The sequence below is a fragment of the Gaeumannomyces tritici genome (genome assembly GCF_000145635.1).
Source record: "Gaeumannomyces tritici R3-111a-1 unplaced genomic scaffold supercont2.5, whole genome shotgun sequence".
Taxonomy (NCBI): Eukaryota; Fungi; Ascomycota; class Sordariomycetes; order Magnaporthales; family Magnaporthaceae; genus Gaeumannomyces; species Gaeumannomyces tritici.
Genome location: NW_008804549.1, coordinates 3,684,379 through 3,700,193, shown reverse-complemented (window position 1 = coordinate 3,700,193; position 15,815 = coordinate 3,684,379). Strand labels below are relative to the sequence as shown.

General features: G+C 57.0%; 5 protein-coding genes across 5 annotated transcripts; 2 read left to right on the top strand and 3 right to left on the bottom strand.

Moving 5' to 3' along the window:
• Positions 1–920: 920 nt before the first annotated feature.
• GGTG_10192 (hypothetical protein) lies at positions 921–2,157 on the bottom strand. Its single transcript, XM_009228058.1, has 3 exons — positions 1,330–2,157; positions 1,185–1,240; positions 921–1,112 (listed from the first exon to the last, which is right to left on the bottom strand). The coding sequence occupies exons 1-3, from the start codon at positions 1,405–1,407 to the stop codon at positions 1,070–1,072; spliced, it is 177 nt and encodes a 58-aa protein (XP_009226322.1). The 5' UTR covers positions 1,408–2,157; the 3' UTR covers positions 921–1,069.
• A 2,225-nt stretch (positions 2,158–4,382) lies between these two features.
• GGTG_10191 (galactosyltransferase) lies at positions 4,383–8,424 on the top strand. The gene is made up of 4 exons (XM_009228057.1): positions 4,383–5,427; positions 5,760–6,233; positions 6,345–6,633; positions 6,731–8,424. Exons 2-4 carry the CDS (start codon positions 5,780–5,782, stop codon positions 7,392–7,394), a joined length of 1,407 nt encoding a protein of 468 aa, XP_009226321.1. The 5' UTR covers positions 4,383–5,427; positions 5,760–5,779; the 3' UTR covers positions 7,395–8,424.
• Positions 8,425–8,672: 248 nt separating this feature from the next.
• Positions 8,673–10,505, bottom strand: GGTG_10190 (hypothetical protein). Its single transcript, XM_009228056.1, has 2 exons — positions 9,222–10,505; positions 8,673–9,116 (listed from the first exon to the last, which is right to left on the bottom strand). The coding sequence occupies exons 1-2, from the start codon at positions 10,134–10,136 to the stop codon at positions 8,952–8,954; spliced, it is 1,080 nt and encodes a 359-aa protein (XP_009226320.1). The 5' UTR covers positions 10,137–10,505; the 3' UTR covers positions 8,673–8,951.
• A 697-nt stretch (positions 10,506–11,202) lies between these two features.
• Positions 11,203–13,488, top strand: GGTG_10189 (hypothetical protein). The gene has a single exon (XM_009228055.1). It carries the CDS (start codon positions 11,412–11,414, stop codon positions 13,404–13,406), a length of 1,995 nt encoding a protein of 664 aa, XP_009226319.1. The 5' UTR covers positions 11,203–11,411; the 3' UTR covers positions 13,407–13,488.
• Positions 13,452–15,443, bottom strand: GGTG_10188 (hypothetical protein; the record flags this gene model as incomplete). Its single annotated transcript, XM_009228054.1, has 1 exon — positions 13,452–15,443. One exon carries the CDS (start codon positions 15,441–15,443, stop codon positions 13,452–13,454), a length of 1,992 nt encoding a protein of 663 aa, XP_009226318.1.
• Positions 15,444–15,815: the final 372 nt, after the last annotated feature.

Sequence of the window (15,815 nt, the reverse complement as noted above, 5' to 3'; positions counted from 1 at the left end):
GGGGGGCCTGTGCAGGAAGGAAGCAGAGTCGGATGGATGGCACTGGGCGTCATTTGCGGCGATTGGGCTTCCCGCGGCAACGAGAGGCTCTCGTCGTCGCACCGCGGTCTGGAATAACCGCCGTCCAGAGGCCGTCTGGGAGAGATGATTGGTTGTGGCTACCCGCCGGGCCTCTTGGCGGTGCTCTGATTGGCTTCTTGTCCCCAGCACCCGCCAGACCCGCCAAGCCGCACGCGCTGTTTTTTTTTTCTGGCGCCTGGCTAGAAAGTCAGTTTGAGCCCGCTGCCCGTTTCCATGTTTGGCGTGGCGGTACAGCCAGTTCAGGTGGATGAGCGATGTGCGCGTCTCTCGTGGTTTCCAACACCAGTCCGACCTGACATGCGGCAGATTTCTAATACAGCCCGCAAGAAGGGCCAATTGAGCAAACGGCGTCCACCACGCCCAGCTTCCATACCTAGCCCCATTGCGACCCACACCCTGTGCCTGTCAGAGCGATCTGGCGGATGCCAAGCTTCGCCCAGGACGGGATGCATCGTGGCTGGATTGCCAAGCCTGGGGCTCCCCGCTCCCATCCAAACACGGCGTCACCACACCCTTGACGACGAGTCTTGGTATCTCACCTGGGATTATACCCCGAGGGGCATCAAAGCAGCTCGGATGGGTGCGTTTTTTTTTCGGGCGGTTTTTTTCACCAACTCATCTCGTCTTTTTTTCCTTCTCGTCATACCGACCTTGTTTTCTATTGTTTGCTCTGCTCAGGCCCCCTACCTTCGAATGAGTCGGCCACCTCGTGCTAGCTAAATAAAGCCAAGATAGGTGGCATTCATCGTCGCAAGTATCGACAAACTTCGTTACCGAACTTCAGACTAAGTTCCCGTCTTGGATACCGCAGGCGCGCCACACGGTCAATAGGGAAACAGCCGCCAAAATTCAGTAGGTATTGCTTGCTACATTAGATAATGCTATACAGTTGCTCGCCCAGATTACTTGGCATGGACGACAAGTGATCTCTCCATGGCCCTCTAATCCTCCCAAAGGGCATCGCCCACAAAGCCCCGCCCTTTGCTCCTTAACAGCAGGCGCATTCCTCGCTGAAACAGCAGCACGAGCATCTGTCGGCAACGGGTTGTCAGCATGTCTTACGGAGGATGAGGCTTGACCACAAGCCGTGGGAGATGACCTACTCCTCCATGAAACCTCCTCTCAGGCTCGCATCGGTCGACATATCCGGCTCAGCGGTCTGTGTTGGGGTCATCGCAAGGTCAGCCCACAAATCGTGCTCTCAACAAAGAAGCAGATGGGATCGTCCGGCCATCCGTATTGACGTACGGGCTGCTGCATAACGGTAGCGTCCTGCGGGGCAGCATCCATGGGCTGCTGCTGCTGGGGAGCGTTGACGGTAGGCATTTTGTGGGTTTGCTGATGTACTTTCAAGTATAAGTGGGAGGTCAAGAGTGAGCTGGATTCTTAAGCTGGGTTCGCTGGTAGCTCTGTGTCGAGGTTCTCCGGCTATGGGTAAAGATGAGTGCGTGAGAGGAGAGAAGAGGACAGGAATGGAGTCGGGCTGTCGCGGCCTTTTATCCTCTCGGTGGCCCCCGCTAGACCAGCTTCCGCCCTGGGTAGCCCCTTAACACCAGCACATGCGGGTGAGAAGAACAGACAAACAAGGTTTAGTCAGAACGCAGGACCACGAAAGCCGGCTGACCACCCAGTGAGGGATTCGCTGGGCCAACTCGAGGAGAGGCCTCCGTCATATCTCCCTGCACGCGTGCCAGGGCAGGCGCGGGCAGAGCAGAACGTCTGGGTGGCCATATTGCGTGCACCTAGACGTATCAGGCGGTCCCTTCCCAGCTAGGCCCCAGGGAAGCCGTATCCATCGACGATAGCACCTCCACTCTGCATACGTAGCAGGCTAGCTCTTGCGGGCCGCGCGTGGATGGCTCGGTGGGTTGGTTGGCAACAGGGCCGTAACCAGACCCCGGACTGCTAGCTAGGTCGGTAGTCTGGAGGCATACGTCAGCTCTCGTCCACTTTGTAACGTGGAGGCCTGCATGGCGCCAGGCTCATGCTGCCTCGGAACCTCCGACTCGCCGGAAATACCATGGGGGAAACGGCCCTCTGAGTGGTTTTCGGGAGTCGGGAGCCCTAAAAAGCTTGTGTTGCGACTGGGGTGGCCCATTTGTGGAGTGCCTGTGTGTGCCCCATGGAGCACGGTGCCTTCTCACGGTCCTCAACTCACTCAACCAATGCGGGCGCATAACCGGCTGTACTATGTACCGAAGTAGGCCATAGGTAACGTAACCATGTCTCAAGCAGCCACCGAGCTGTATCAACGATGCTCCCTTATCGCCCTGTCAAATGAGGACCTCCCAATTTCCCTAGCCTTCCGACCTTGCCTTTTGAGGCAGCAAATGGAGGTGGGGCCTTGGGGACTGTTTCTTTCCGTGTCGGTCTGCAAATAAGGCCTAGTTGTTGAGATGTGCTCACGTTCTGGACTGTTATTGTTCGCGTTGGGCGCTTGAAGTTGCGTCTGCCCAAGAGCATTTTCTGATGTGCCCGTTGCTTCGGTTCGGGGCGGGAGGCATCACGAAGAAAAAGCTTGATTCAATCCACCCGCATGCCTCTAATGCGACTTGGCTTCGGGCCCTGTATCATGGCGCGTTGCATCGATTCTGGCCTCACTACGTTAACCTTCTTGGCTTCTTCCTTTTTTTGTTTTCGTTCCTATTCATTTTAACCATTTCGTCCACTTCTATCAATGGAGGATTCCTACGTTGTTTTTGTTGCATGCACAGGTCGCTGAATGCCGAGAGCAGGCCTAGTTTCCGGAAAGTCAGCTTAAATTCATTGGGCTGGGGCTAATCCCGCACGGGATCTTCAACACGCTCTCCTTTCCTCCTGCGGGCAAATCTTTCTCTGTCATGGTTCCCATGTGAGCTCGTGCAGGTACTCTTTCGGGCACAAGATGCTGTCATTCTGGAATTTCCTCACAGCTGTCCTTTCCGTCCTCGGCGACCTCGACGACCCGCGTTGGTGGTACGTCCGCTCCACCACGACAAGTAAACCCGAGGACCCCATTAAATCCGCTGTAGTCAAGATTCAAGAAAGCAGACATCAGTATCGTGAAGCCCAAAGTAGTGGTAATTGCAGCCATATCTCTGTGCTTGTACTAGACATACGAATCCGTTGGAAGTAGGATAAAAATAACAGAGAACATTTGAAGCTTGAAACGCTCTTGACAGCTGTCATGCCAAAGCCTAGCAAGCTAAAGACCTTGTGTAACAATCGCGATGTTATTTTATTTTCGCCCATTTTATTTGTCCTCAACGGAATGAAGGAGAGGGCATTATGATCTCGGACGGAAAAATCCCAGCGTGCATCCGTCGTGTCTTACTCAGCCCGTCTGACCGTTGTCTGGCGCAGAACGCCCACCAGCGGTGACCAGGGGCAGAAAGGAAGCGACCAGTCAGAGGCATGGGTATGTGTGTTTGGAGGATGTTGTCATTGTCAAGGGCCTTGTGAGCAGTCGGCTAGGCTAGGCGGTCGGTTGGCGGGAAGTCGTCAGTCCAATCATGGCCGAAAAGGGCAGCCCTGGATGTACGGAAGGTGCGAGATTGGCGCTTGTCGTGCTCAAAATCTGTCAAATTTGCATTGGCTTTTACGTTTTGGCATTCCCGGGAAAGGGAAAAGGGGCTGCCTGTCTGCTACCATTCAGATCTGCGGCGACTCGTTTGCGGACAAGGGGTTTGACGCGCTTCCGGTGAAAGAGATAACAGCAAAGATAGGCAACTACGAAAATGTGTCTTCTTCGTTCTTCTTCTCCTGAAGATCCTGTCTCTATCCTTTCTGTTGTTCTTTCACCTATCGCTGCCCTACGCACTGCGCATTTATAGGTCTTGACGCGCCGCGCCTAACTACAATCTGCAGCATTATCTCCTTCGACCTGTCCCAATACATGTGAGGGATTGCGACCCAACCTCCTGATTCGGATCCTTTACGGCAGGGAGGGACCTGGGTGGAGGAATTCGACATCCCCTAAAAGGACCCGCTTTCAATTGGTCCTTGTCCGTGCTAGCCGGCAGTGGTCTAGCGCCCGGACAGGGGAGAAGGAGGTTTGAATCGCCTCAACGCCCGTCGCCTAAATTCGACTCAAGATCAGATTCCTCTCAGCTTCGCTCAAGAAAGCCGCAACCAATATTCTGCATCTGTTCCGAGCCGCTGCCCTTTTCTTTCTCGTACTCGCCCGATCCGATTACAGACACCCGCAGCTGCTCGATACCCAGCCGGTAATTCCACCTCGCCAGAGGTTTCCTGAGACAGAGGTCTCCATTAACTTTCTTGTTCTGACATTGGCGCGACGGATTTCCAGATCTGAGCAGGGGAAAAAAAAAAGGGCGCCAAGGGAGGAGAGACAGAAAAAAAAAAAAAGAGACACCAAGACAGCGCCCGCCTGTCCGAGCCACAAGCGGGAAACACACCCTCCACGCCCCTCCTAGCGCAGATACGAGCAAGCAGCAGCCACGCGCCATCGCGGCCGTCGTTCCTTCCGCCGTCGCCGCCTTGCTCCGTATTCAACCTCACGCAGAAAGTATCTTACCTGCATATCTGCAAGCTGCTGGCCTGCAAACGGGCCTCTGTCCAGCCCGGAGCACGACGGTCGAGTGCGGCACAGTGTTTGCTTGCGACAGAGTGGAGGCTTATCAGCAGCAGAGAACACCCATCACCAGACAGGCAGGAAAGCGCAACGCATCGTCAGTCAGCCCGGACAAATTGAGGACGGCAAGCACGACAGCGTTGGCCCGCAAAGTTTGGTCCTGTTTGGACATTTTGGTTCCTCTGCACACGCTGCAACAAGTCGCATTCCTCCCCCTTTTGCTTGCGCAATTTGTCTGGGCGTCAGGAGTTGATCTTGGCAATCTCTGCGGATCGGGTCCCACATCCAAACTGGACCCGTGTCGCTGTCCTCAAATCTTTTGCGTCCCTGTCGGGTTTTTATTTTTATTATTTTGTTGTTTTATATTTGCTGTTTTTTATTTTTCGCCCGACGTTCCTTCTTTTGTTTCTTCCACGCGCACTGCAAACCGCGAAATCCAAAAGCGCCATCCGACCAATCGACGGTGCCGATCGACCCTAGAGGCCGATACCTCCCTCCCCCGGGAATAAACCGTCTTACCGAAACACCTGTGTGTGGTCGTGGCCAGCTGGTTCTCTCTTGCAGGAGAGACCACCTGGTTGACAGCCGCACCGACAACACCGAAAAACTGGCTTTCCTAACCGGCTCGTCGTCGTCGTCGTTCAGCGACCGGCCCGCACGCTCTCACCACCGACGACGCTCCTCCGCCTCGGTCGTAGGAGCCTCTGGACCTCCCACACAGGTCCTCGGGGTCCACCCCCGTCACCAGCCCACGCTGCTCTCGCCGATTCCGGGTACGTTGAGACATTCCGTTGCGCCCTCGTACCGTTTGATTTTGTCCCTTGTGGGTTGCTGCCTTTGACACGGCTGCACCACCACCCACGCCCCCTTCTTATCTCACTTCCTATTTGATCCCCCCCCCCCCCCCCCCCCCCTTTTTTTTTTTTCCTTTTTTTTTTTTCGTATTCGAGACAGTCAAGCTCCCTTTTTAGCTCCCTCGCGCCTTCGTACTTTATCCCTCGCAGCCACCATCCCGCGCTCTGCCTCATGCAACCCCGTTATAACTGCACGTCGTACCCGTCGGTTTGCAATGTACCACTAACAGAAATTTTCGTGAAAATGGCAGGCACCCCGAGCGATCCTGACATGTCATTATCTCGAAGCCCATCTCCCGTCCCCGGCGGGGGGTGGGCGAGCCCCGGCCTCAACATCACCGGCAGCGGTCGGAATAGCCCCTCGAGGGGCTTCACAAGCGGCAATAGTGGCAGCAGCCCCGTCATATGGGAGGGCGCGCGCCTCAAGAACGGCGCCTCTAACAGCGGCGCTGCATCCGGCGGCTTCAGGACCAACACCGGCAACCAGCGTGGTATCATGGGCCACGTACGGCGTTTATCGTCCGGCCTGCCGCTGTGGAACAACGGCCGCGCCGCGACGCCCTATGCCGAGAAGGAAAAGCTTGGCCGGGGGAGGTGGCATGCCGATAACTTGCCGCTGGTTTCCAGGGTTAGACGCGCCTATTCTCGGACAAGTAGGAGAACTCGTATTGTCCTGTGGGCACTGGGACTCATCCTTCTTGCGACCTTGATTTTTTACAATACCCGTATGTTGCACTGCCTCTCGGAGCAGGACTTGGACAACCTGTTTGCCCCCTTTGGTCTCGTGTTCACTCAACACATTTGAGAGAGCCCAAATTCTAACACCAAACTCACAGCCCTCGTCTATCATTACCGGAGAGCACCGGCACTCGGCGGAGGACAGAAGTTCGTTGTCATCCTTGCTGCAAACGTCGGCGGAGGTGTCATGGAATGGAAGGGTGCTCGGGAATGGGCTATCGAGCGCGATAGCACCCGGAACAAAAAGAAGTATGCTGCTACATGGGGCTACGACCTGGAGATTGTCGACATGAGCACCAAGAAACGCTATGCCCACGAGTGGCGTGAGAGCTGGGAGAAGGTCGACTTTGTCAGGACCTGCATGCGCAAATACCCAAAGGCTGAGTGGTAAGCCCCCATTTCCCCCTAGGTGTAGGGGAGTTGCGAGCAACTTATTTGCGCTGGAAGAGTCGGTTGCTGACATGCGTTGGTGGTGTACTTGCAGGTTTTGGTGGCTGGACCTCAACACCTTCGTGATGGAGCCTTCCTACTCCCTCCAGAGCCACATTTTCAACGATATTCAGAAGCACGTCTACCGCGACATCAATGCCTACAACCCCCTCAATATCTCGCATCCGCCGACCGACACGTACCTCGACGTGGAATCTCGGAGCTCTGATGGCGATGGGAACCCGAACTCGGTCAACCTGATCCTCTCGCAGGACTGCTCGGGGTTCAACCTGGGCTCCTTCTTCCTCCGCCGGAGCGCCTGGACTGATCGGCTTCTCGATGTGTGGTGGGATCCCGTGGCCTACGAGCAGAAGCATATGGAGTGGGCGCACAAGGAGCAGGACGCGCTGGAGCAGATGTACGTGGCGCTGCCCTGGGTGCGCAAGCACACGGGCTTCCTGCCGCAGCGCATGATCAACAGCTTCCCGCCGGGCGCCTGCAACGAGCACGGCAACGACTCTCGCATCCACTACGACGAAAAAGACCGCGACTTCCTCGTCAACATGGCTGGCTGCGAGTGGGGCCGCGATTGCTGGGGCGAGATGTACAACTACCGCGAACTGAGCTACTACCTGAACCGCACCTGGTGGGAGCGCTTCAAGGAGGACTTCCTGGCCCTCATCTGGTTCAAGCTCACTGGCCAGAAGGTCAAGTTCTGAGCGGATCCCGTCGGCCATGTTTTCGATATTATACCCTTATCGAATCTGCTTGCATTTCTGCATTCTCGGACACGGGAGGGACTTGACGTCATTGAGAGATGAGACACGATAATCAAGCGTTCTGCGCCGCTGGTGGTGGGATTAGTCTTTGATCCCCATTCTTGTTTGATCGACCACGATGGATCGATGTGCCGCTATCTTGCCTCTACAGGAGGATGGCGCTTCTTGTTCTCCATTTCTTGTTCCCCCTTTATATTTCTGTTTCACCTTTTCGACCTGCACCGCTTTTTTTTCTTCTTTCCCTGCCGCCAGCGGCTGCTCTCTGCATTTTCTCGGCTTTGGAGTAAGGAATAGAATATTAATGTTTACCATGTGCATCCATCAGGCGTATTTTCTCTTTTCCCTCTTGTTCACTGTGTGTATTACGTCTTTGATTGGGTTCTTTTTATACTCTCCCAGTCTGTATACTGTTCGTTTCTATAGATTCTTGTACGGCGTCACTATTTTTCCTTCTGGTTGGGGAATCGCCTGTTATGTGTTCCGGCGGCAATGACAAGGCGAGCAGGTAACTGATCACGGTATCGTACATTGATTGATTGATCCCATCTTGCGGGTGTCTCTACGCGAGTATGGGATGCACAGCATCCTGCGCCCTGAGACAGGTAAAGCGTCTCTAGGTCTTCTGCCCACGCATGTGGCACGCAAACAGGTGCCTGTCTCCTCGACGCGACGTTTGCGTCCCACGTGTTGCAAGACCTCCCGTGGCGCTAGACAAGACACGGCTTATCTTGCCGAAGCTCTCTCTATTTTTTTTTTCACATCGTTATTTCATTCTTTCACCGTGGCCCTTGTGTTGTACAACCTAGGCGTTCGCAGCGTGCGACGCCAGGCCTCTGGCTCGCCCGCCTGCAGCCGCGTTTCCTTGGCAACGTCGGCCGGCTGCTTTCGCTATCGCTTGTCCTGGCCTCCCTGTGTCGCCTCATATCTCCCCCCTAGGCTCTGCGGCTCATGTAGCCGTGTCGCTTCCCGGGGCGGCTACGGTCGCGTGTCGCGCCGAGGCCGAGGTGGAAGTGGCTCAGAGCGGAACGTGATCTCGGCAAGGTGTCGGACCATGTATTCCGTCAATGTTTCTGATATATCGAATATGATTGTGGCAGTCATCATTTCTTCTTCGTATTCTCTTCCATCAACTCTGGGGCCCCATCAAGGCTCGTATTGTCATTGTTTCAATCCATTTTCATTTCTTGAGGACGAGGTCCAATATTGGACAGAGCAGCGTGGGATAAATGTGTATAATAAGACGTGGTATAAAGAGCACAATCTACGGCGGGGTATCGAGGCTAATAGAACCCTAGCTATCCAGGAAAATCCGCCCGAGAAAGACGGCTGACGTGACAAAAGACATGGATAAGTAGAGTAAAAGAAGAAGAAAATAGTAAGAATAAAAGGTAAATAACGCCCATAAAGCAGTTACCAAGATGTCCGAAACATTAACGCCGGCCTGCCGATAGCGCCAAAAATGTGATAGAAAAGAGGAAAGGAGCAGCACCAGCGAGCCTACTTGGCTTTGAAGGTGCTGATAGTCTTGATTTGCCAATAGGCTTCGGTAAACTTCTCGGGGAAAGCGGCCACGAAATCTTTACATTCCATGGCCATGTTCTTGCATCCAGGGCATTTCGCATCATTTCCCCACTCATCGGTCTTGCCAGCCCATTGACCACACTGCAACAAAGGAAAAAAATCAATGTCAGCTTCTGCGCAGGGCAAAATAAGAATCTCACAGACGGGGATGTGGGGCGTTAGGTAGATGAGGGCTCTCGGGCTTACCAGGGTGATGTTGATGATGATTCTATGGTCCCTGAACTTCCTGAAGTCGCAGTTGGTGAAGCTGGCCATGGGCTTCCCCCACGACGCGGGGTCGGGGTTCTTGATGTCGGGGATCTTGCCGCCGCGCGGGAAGAACCAGACAGAGATGCGGGCGTCGGTCCACTCCATGGCATATACGCCGCCCCTGCGCTTGTTGAACTCGGTGCCGTAAGCCGCGGGCTCTTTTGTCTCTTGTTTGCAGCCGGTCCCACCTCTGCCCTCGTTGCAGTTGCCCTGAAAGGTGGTCAGTTCGTTGGTGGAGCCCTTGTTGGAGGCTGCTTTGCAGCTCTCATCCATGTGCAGCGAGACGGAATTGGTGGTCATGGAATTGATGCCCTCCATGATGTCAATCTCGCCCTTGTTGGGCCATCCGATGCCATCCCCCTCCGTATTGCCGAAGGTCCAGATGGCAGGCCACACGGCAGGGCCCACGGGCGCGTGCGAGACGTCGAATATGAACAGGGTGTTGCTGTTGTAGACGTCTGCGGACTTGACTCGGACGGATTTCCTCTTGATACTGATCCCGTCGTCTTTACGAGCGAGCAGCGGTTTTTGTGGTGACTGTTGGTTCGCGGGAGCAGGCTTGGCGGGAGCAGGGGCTGCCGGCGCAGGGCTCCCGCCAGTGCTTGGAATCTTGGTGCGATGATCCACCCCGATATATATCTCGCCATCCTTCACTCCCAGGAGCTTGTCGCCTTTCGCGGTGGCCTTGTCCACGTATAGAACATTTCCGAGGGTTGGGTCGGTTTCCATCGCGTCCATCTCAAACTCCGATTCAAAGTTCTTGCTGTCGACGTGTTTGTAAAGCTGGTAGCTGGCGGCCTGAGATGTGCCAAACAGGCATACCAAGCCGAACAGAGTTCTCGAAAGAACCATTGTGTCGGGAGGGCTTAAGGAATTTTATGATTTGGTGGTTGGCCGTATAAGCCTGAAAGAGGGACGAACCGTCCAGTGCGAGTCGAACTTGATAGGGGCTTGATGTGAGATCTTTTGGTTATATTGCGAATAGGGGCTGAGAGAGAGCTTCCTGGTGCAAGGGATACAGAAAAAGAGCAGGCCATCGCAACAGATATATACAGGTCAAGGAATGAATTCACCTTGGGTGGTACTACGATATGCTACGATATGGGGCTGTGAATTGTTGCCAGAAACGGAAGTAAGCGGTAGGTGTGGAGAGTGGCTACCGCTGTCACACAGAAAGAGCAGGCATGAGGCGCAGAGCAATAGGGGTGCGGTGAGCTGAGAAGCGCAGAGCCTGCACAGCCCGACACTGGGCCGCCGCGCGAGGTCCCTGGGACAAAATCCGGGGCAAAGCCAGATGGCCGAAGCCGAGGATCCTCGCGCCTCAATGAATGGCCATGGTGTGAGTCTCTCCAAAGCAGCATATACAGATAATCCCCTGAAGTGAACCGTGGTGATGGTGAACTAATTGTGCGGAATGGAGAGGCTTCCCATGCGCACCTCATGCGCGTTCTGCCACCGCCAACGCGGGACTCGAGATCTCCAAGGGGCACCTCGCTGGGGATAGAGAGAGAGAGCGATTACCCAATGCTTCTAGGAATTTACCTAGGCGAAGCGATGGTAGTCGGGCTACGCTTGGAGACCTATGCTGCGCGATACTCGATGCTGGGTCCGTCAGGGGGCTGCTCATGGGACGGGAGGTTCTGGTAGAAGTTGCTGGGCCGCTTTTGGTCGGCGCGGTGGGAAGGCTGGACAGCTGGTTGTAGTAAGTCAGAGTAAGACGTCGCGGACCCACGTCAATTCTAAAAAAAAAACACCAACAACCCCCGCCCGCCTGGGCGACTCTGCCCCAGCCCAGCCCCGGCCCTTATTGGATTGCGGCTATCTTTGTTGGGGCAGCACCTAGGTGGATCCGCAGTGGTGTTGGCGCTATTGATCCATCACCACACATGTGCAGCATTCAGCATCCATGCATCTTAAGCGCTTTGGTGCCAAAAACCTCATGCCCGCCAAGGCCCGAGAAGATGCCGTTCGGGATATTATTACGTGCCGGGGGCATGGGCCTCGTGTGGGGGACGTAGCCCGAGTCCTCGCTGTATGTTTATTTACACTGACGCCGTCTATCACTAACCATCAGCCGGTTGTCACCTTTCCCCTACCTACTTGCCTGTCAATCCGCGTATCTGCAATATGGCCGAATCCAGCGCCTCAGATGTCAAGTCTCTCCCTCTTGCACCCCTTTGCGGGGTCTGTAAAGAGTTTATTGATACCATCGCCTCCTGGGATTTTAAGCAACCGAGCGAGGAAGCCCGTTTGCTTCGCGCTGGCCCTGATAGTCGCTGGGGTGAGTATGGGTGGCGCTTCCACCACTACGGATCCTCGGAGGAAATCACCAAAAGCGCCGAGTTTTGCTCTCTTTGTCGGCTCATTCTCGACTGCTTCGAACCGGACAAGACGCGAACGATGTCAGAGCTCACGTTGGACCCGTGGTATGGCCAGAATGGCGGATACCCAGCGACCCCCGGTATCCAGGCAGGTTTTCTTGACGAGAATTCTCGCTGGTCGTATGGCCTCCTCCGTACCAGCTGGCTACGTCCCTACTTGCACGCCGTGGAGGAAGGCGACAATTATTCATACAATCGGTTATATGAGCGAGACGTTCCGGACAGCGCTGCGTCGCAGGACTGCCTTGACACAATCCGCTACTGGCTCAAAGACTGCTCTGAGCGACACCCCAAGTGCCGTGCTGCCACCCGCTCAAGTGCTCTCCCCACAAGGGTCATCGATATCGGCAACCTCCCGGATGACACGCCTATACTCTACATCAGTCATGGCGAGAAGGCGCCGTACGCCACGCTCAGTCACTGCTGGGGCGGGCATGTCCCGCTCGGAACAACGACGGAAACCCTGGCGGCGCACCAAGATGGCTTGTCGGCGGACCGGATGCCGCAAAACTTCCAAGATGCCATCCGAGTCACCCGCCTAGCCGGCCTCCGCTATCTCTGGATTGACTCGCTGTGCATCATCCAGGACGACCCTAAAGACTGGGCAGCCGAGGCTGAGCACATGACGGCCATCTACCGCAATTCCACCCTCACGATATCTGCTCTGGACTCGAAAGGACCTGACACTGGGTTTCTCGTGCCAAGGACCAAAAAGTCCCTGACAATCAGCCCCAAAATGGCGATCCATTGCTTTCGCCAGGGATTCAGCGACGCAATGGAGGACAACATCCTAACCAAGCGCGGGTGGTGTATGCAAGAGCGGCTCCTGTCCCCGGTTGTGTTGCATTTCGGGCGAGACCAGTTGTATTGGGAATGCTGCTCCTTCACCTTGGAGGAAAGTCGCGGCTGCTCGACCGTGAACTACGAGTCCAGCCCAGAGGACAACAGCGGCGGACCAGCCGGCGTCAGCTGCGGGTTGAGGAGTGATGGGTTGAGGAATTATAGAATCCCTGCCTTCACCAGAGCGCGCAAAAAATTCCATGTGTCCGGGCCTGGCAGCTGGTCCATTGCGGTGGAGGAATACAGCCACCGCAACATAACGTTTCGCCGCGACAAGCTGGTCGCGATAGCGGGTGTGGCAAAGTTGGTTCGTCCTGCCGAGGCAGAATACTCCTACATTGCTGGTCACTTTATGGGTGGGGGCTACGACATTTTGTCCAGTCTCTTCTGGTCGGCCCGTGTCAAACTCACCAACGGGAAGGCCCCAGGGTTCAGAGACATTGAGGCTCTCACAAGGCCCGACGACAACTACCCGAGCTGGAGCTGGGCCAGCGTCGATGGAGGTGTCGAGTTCCACAGTCGTTCCGGGGAGGACAGCGGCATCGAGCTCCTGGGCGTCGAGGTGGATGTTGGCAGGGATGACTTCATGGCGGAAAGAGTGAAGGCGAGGCTGAAGATACGGGCTTCGATTGCGAAGCTACGCTACACTCCATGCGAAGCAAAGGAGGATCGTGAAATTGTTGGTACAATTTGGCCGGTCGGCCATACCGCCGCCATGGACGTCGACCGGGCTAGAGACCGAAACTGCTGGGTTTTGGTAAACCCCAGCGGCGGCGGCGTGCTTGTCCTGGACGAAGTGAGTATAGGTGTGTTCCGTCGCGTCGGCTGGGCTGAGCCTCAGTCGCTGACCGACCAGGACCCAAAGGTCGAGTATTGCGTGAAGGAGTTTGAGCTGATCTGAAGACGGGCCTTGACTAAACCCAAAATATCATGTTATTCTATCATGCTACTGCCAGCTTCTTGAAAGCAACCCATTCGCGCCGCCCTTGTCCTGTTCTTCTATCCTAAGAATAAGCTCCCCAAACAGCCCGTTGGCCCAGCCGAACCAGGACCTCGTCCAGACGTGCTCGTCCCACGAGTTGACGGACTCGTGCACGACCCCGGACCCGGCCGTCGAGTCGAGCACCATCTTCAGCTGCTCCGCCACCTCGTCCCGCACCTCGGCGGGGGCCCTGTCGCTGCTCAGGGGCTCGTAGGCCGTCAGGCCCGCCACCAGGGCCGCCATGGGCCACGCCCGCCCGGGGCCGAGGTGGGGCCCGCCGACGGCCGAGATGACGGGCCCCTTGGCGAAGTAGGGGTTCGCGTCGCTGAGGACGAACTTTCTGGTGTTGCGGTAGATCTGGGCGTAGTCGCGCGTTTCCGTCTTTTGCTGCTGCTGCTGTTGCTGCTGCTGTTGGTGCTTGGACCTCTTTCTTGTCCCATTCTTCTCGTCCCGCGGCTGGACTCTAAAGGGCGAGTTGCTCTTGGCAGCACCGGCGACGGAAGCCGAGGAGTTGAAGAAGAGCGGGATGGACAGGAGCGACGGCACGTTTGCGTCGTCCATCAGGTTGGCGCCGCCGAAGCCGTCGACCTCGTAGGCGATGACGTCGCCAAAGTCGCGGTGCGGCACGACGGCGTCGGCCTCGAAGCCGGCAAAGATCTCCTTTGCGAGCGAGCGCATGTCGGCGGCCAGGGCCTTGCTGTCGGCGCCCGGCAGCTGGTCGGCGATGGGGGCGGCGTCCTCGAGCGCGGCGGCGAACATGACGTTTGCGGGCACGAGGAACTGGAAGATGGTGGCGTCGTCGCTGGGCCGGAAGGCGGTGCGGACCATGCCGTCGCGGCGGCTCGGGTTGCCCAGCCCGTCGTTCGTCAGCGTCTCACTCCCGCGGTTGGTCCAGCCCGTGAAGGTCCAGGCCGACTTTTGCACCTTGCCGTCGTCGGCGTAGGTGCCGAGCTGCATCGCCGCCGAGGCGTCCACCGCCGCGCGCACGGCGGCCTTCCACTTGTACTTTCCAAAGAGGGACAGGTCGCCCGTGCGCTGCGCGTAGGCGGCCGAGACGCGCAGGAACGAGGCCAGCGAGTCCAGCTCCCACTTGCAGTCGAACACGAGGACCGGGTCGTAGGGCGGCTGCGGGTTGTTCTGGTGGAAGGCCCCGTTGTGCGTCGGCCGGATCCCGGACTCGGGCGGCGGCTGGAAGCTGTGGCAGTAGGGCGAGATGGTGATGTAGCGTGCCTGCAGGTTGATGAGCCCCCGCCAGAGCCCGGCCAGGGAGTCGTGGGCCTTGTCGGCCTCGAGGAGCGGTAGGTACGAGTAGATCTGGGACGCCGAGTCACGCAGCCACATGGCGTCGATATCGCCCGTGATGACGTACGTGAGCTCCTCGTCCGTCTCGGGCCCCAGCGCGGGCGAGCTCTGCCCGCCGAACCCGGCGGCGGCCCCCTCAGTGCCAAGCTGCTCCCGGGCGAACCCCCGCCACTTGATCATGGTGTCCAGCGTGTTGGGGTAGCTGTTCTCGAAGAGCCGGTACAGGTCCGGGTCCTTGATCACCGTCTTCATGCGGACCAGCAGCGCCTCGAGAGACGACAGGTTGTAGGTCCGGCACCCCGGCGGCGGGCGCACGAGCGGGAACTTGCGCTTCCCCGCCGACGCGGGGCCCGGCTTCTGCCGCTGTAGCTCCTCGAACTTGAGACAGGTCGGTGCGGGGGCGGCCGGTGCTGGCACCGGCGTGACGGGGTCGGGGTTGGAGACGGCGGCTGCGGGGACCTTGGGCACTCCCAGATCTTCCTCCGCTCCTTTATTCGTGGTTTGGGGACCAGTGCTACCGGCGAGACCGCGGCCAAAAGGCGCCCCGACATCCTGTTTGATGTGGAATACCAGATACAGGGTGGTCAGGACCAGAACCGTGGCGAGGACCAGGAGCCTGGCCCGCCTGGGGGAAGCGCCAAGCAGGAAAGCCATCTCCCAGTGATTCGCAGGCCCGCCGAGCGAAGAAAATAGTGGCCGGATTGAGCACGGAAACCACAGAGTCGGGGGCGGAAATCCACCTGGAACAAAAAAAAAAAAAAGAACAAGCTAGACAGAAAATGGGCGCCCGGCTGGCGGCCATCACCACGTCAATGCTCCCCAGGCTAGCTGGCCCGCTAGACCAACTCGACAAGGGGGTGGCCAGCCACATGACAGCGGACTGCAATGCCCCGGAGGCACAGGGCTTGGCATCGCATCGTATTGGGTCCGCATTTTTCGATCTGGTGCGTTGGAGCCCTAGCTTGCAACGAGGGGCTAGCTGCTGGGGGTCAGGGAGGCGTGTGTGTGTGTGTGTGTGTGTACGGC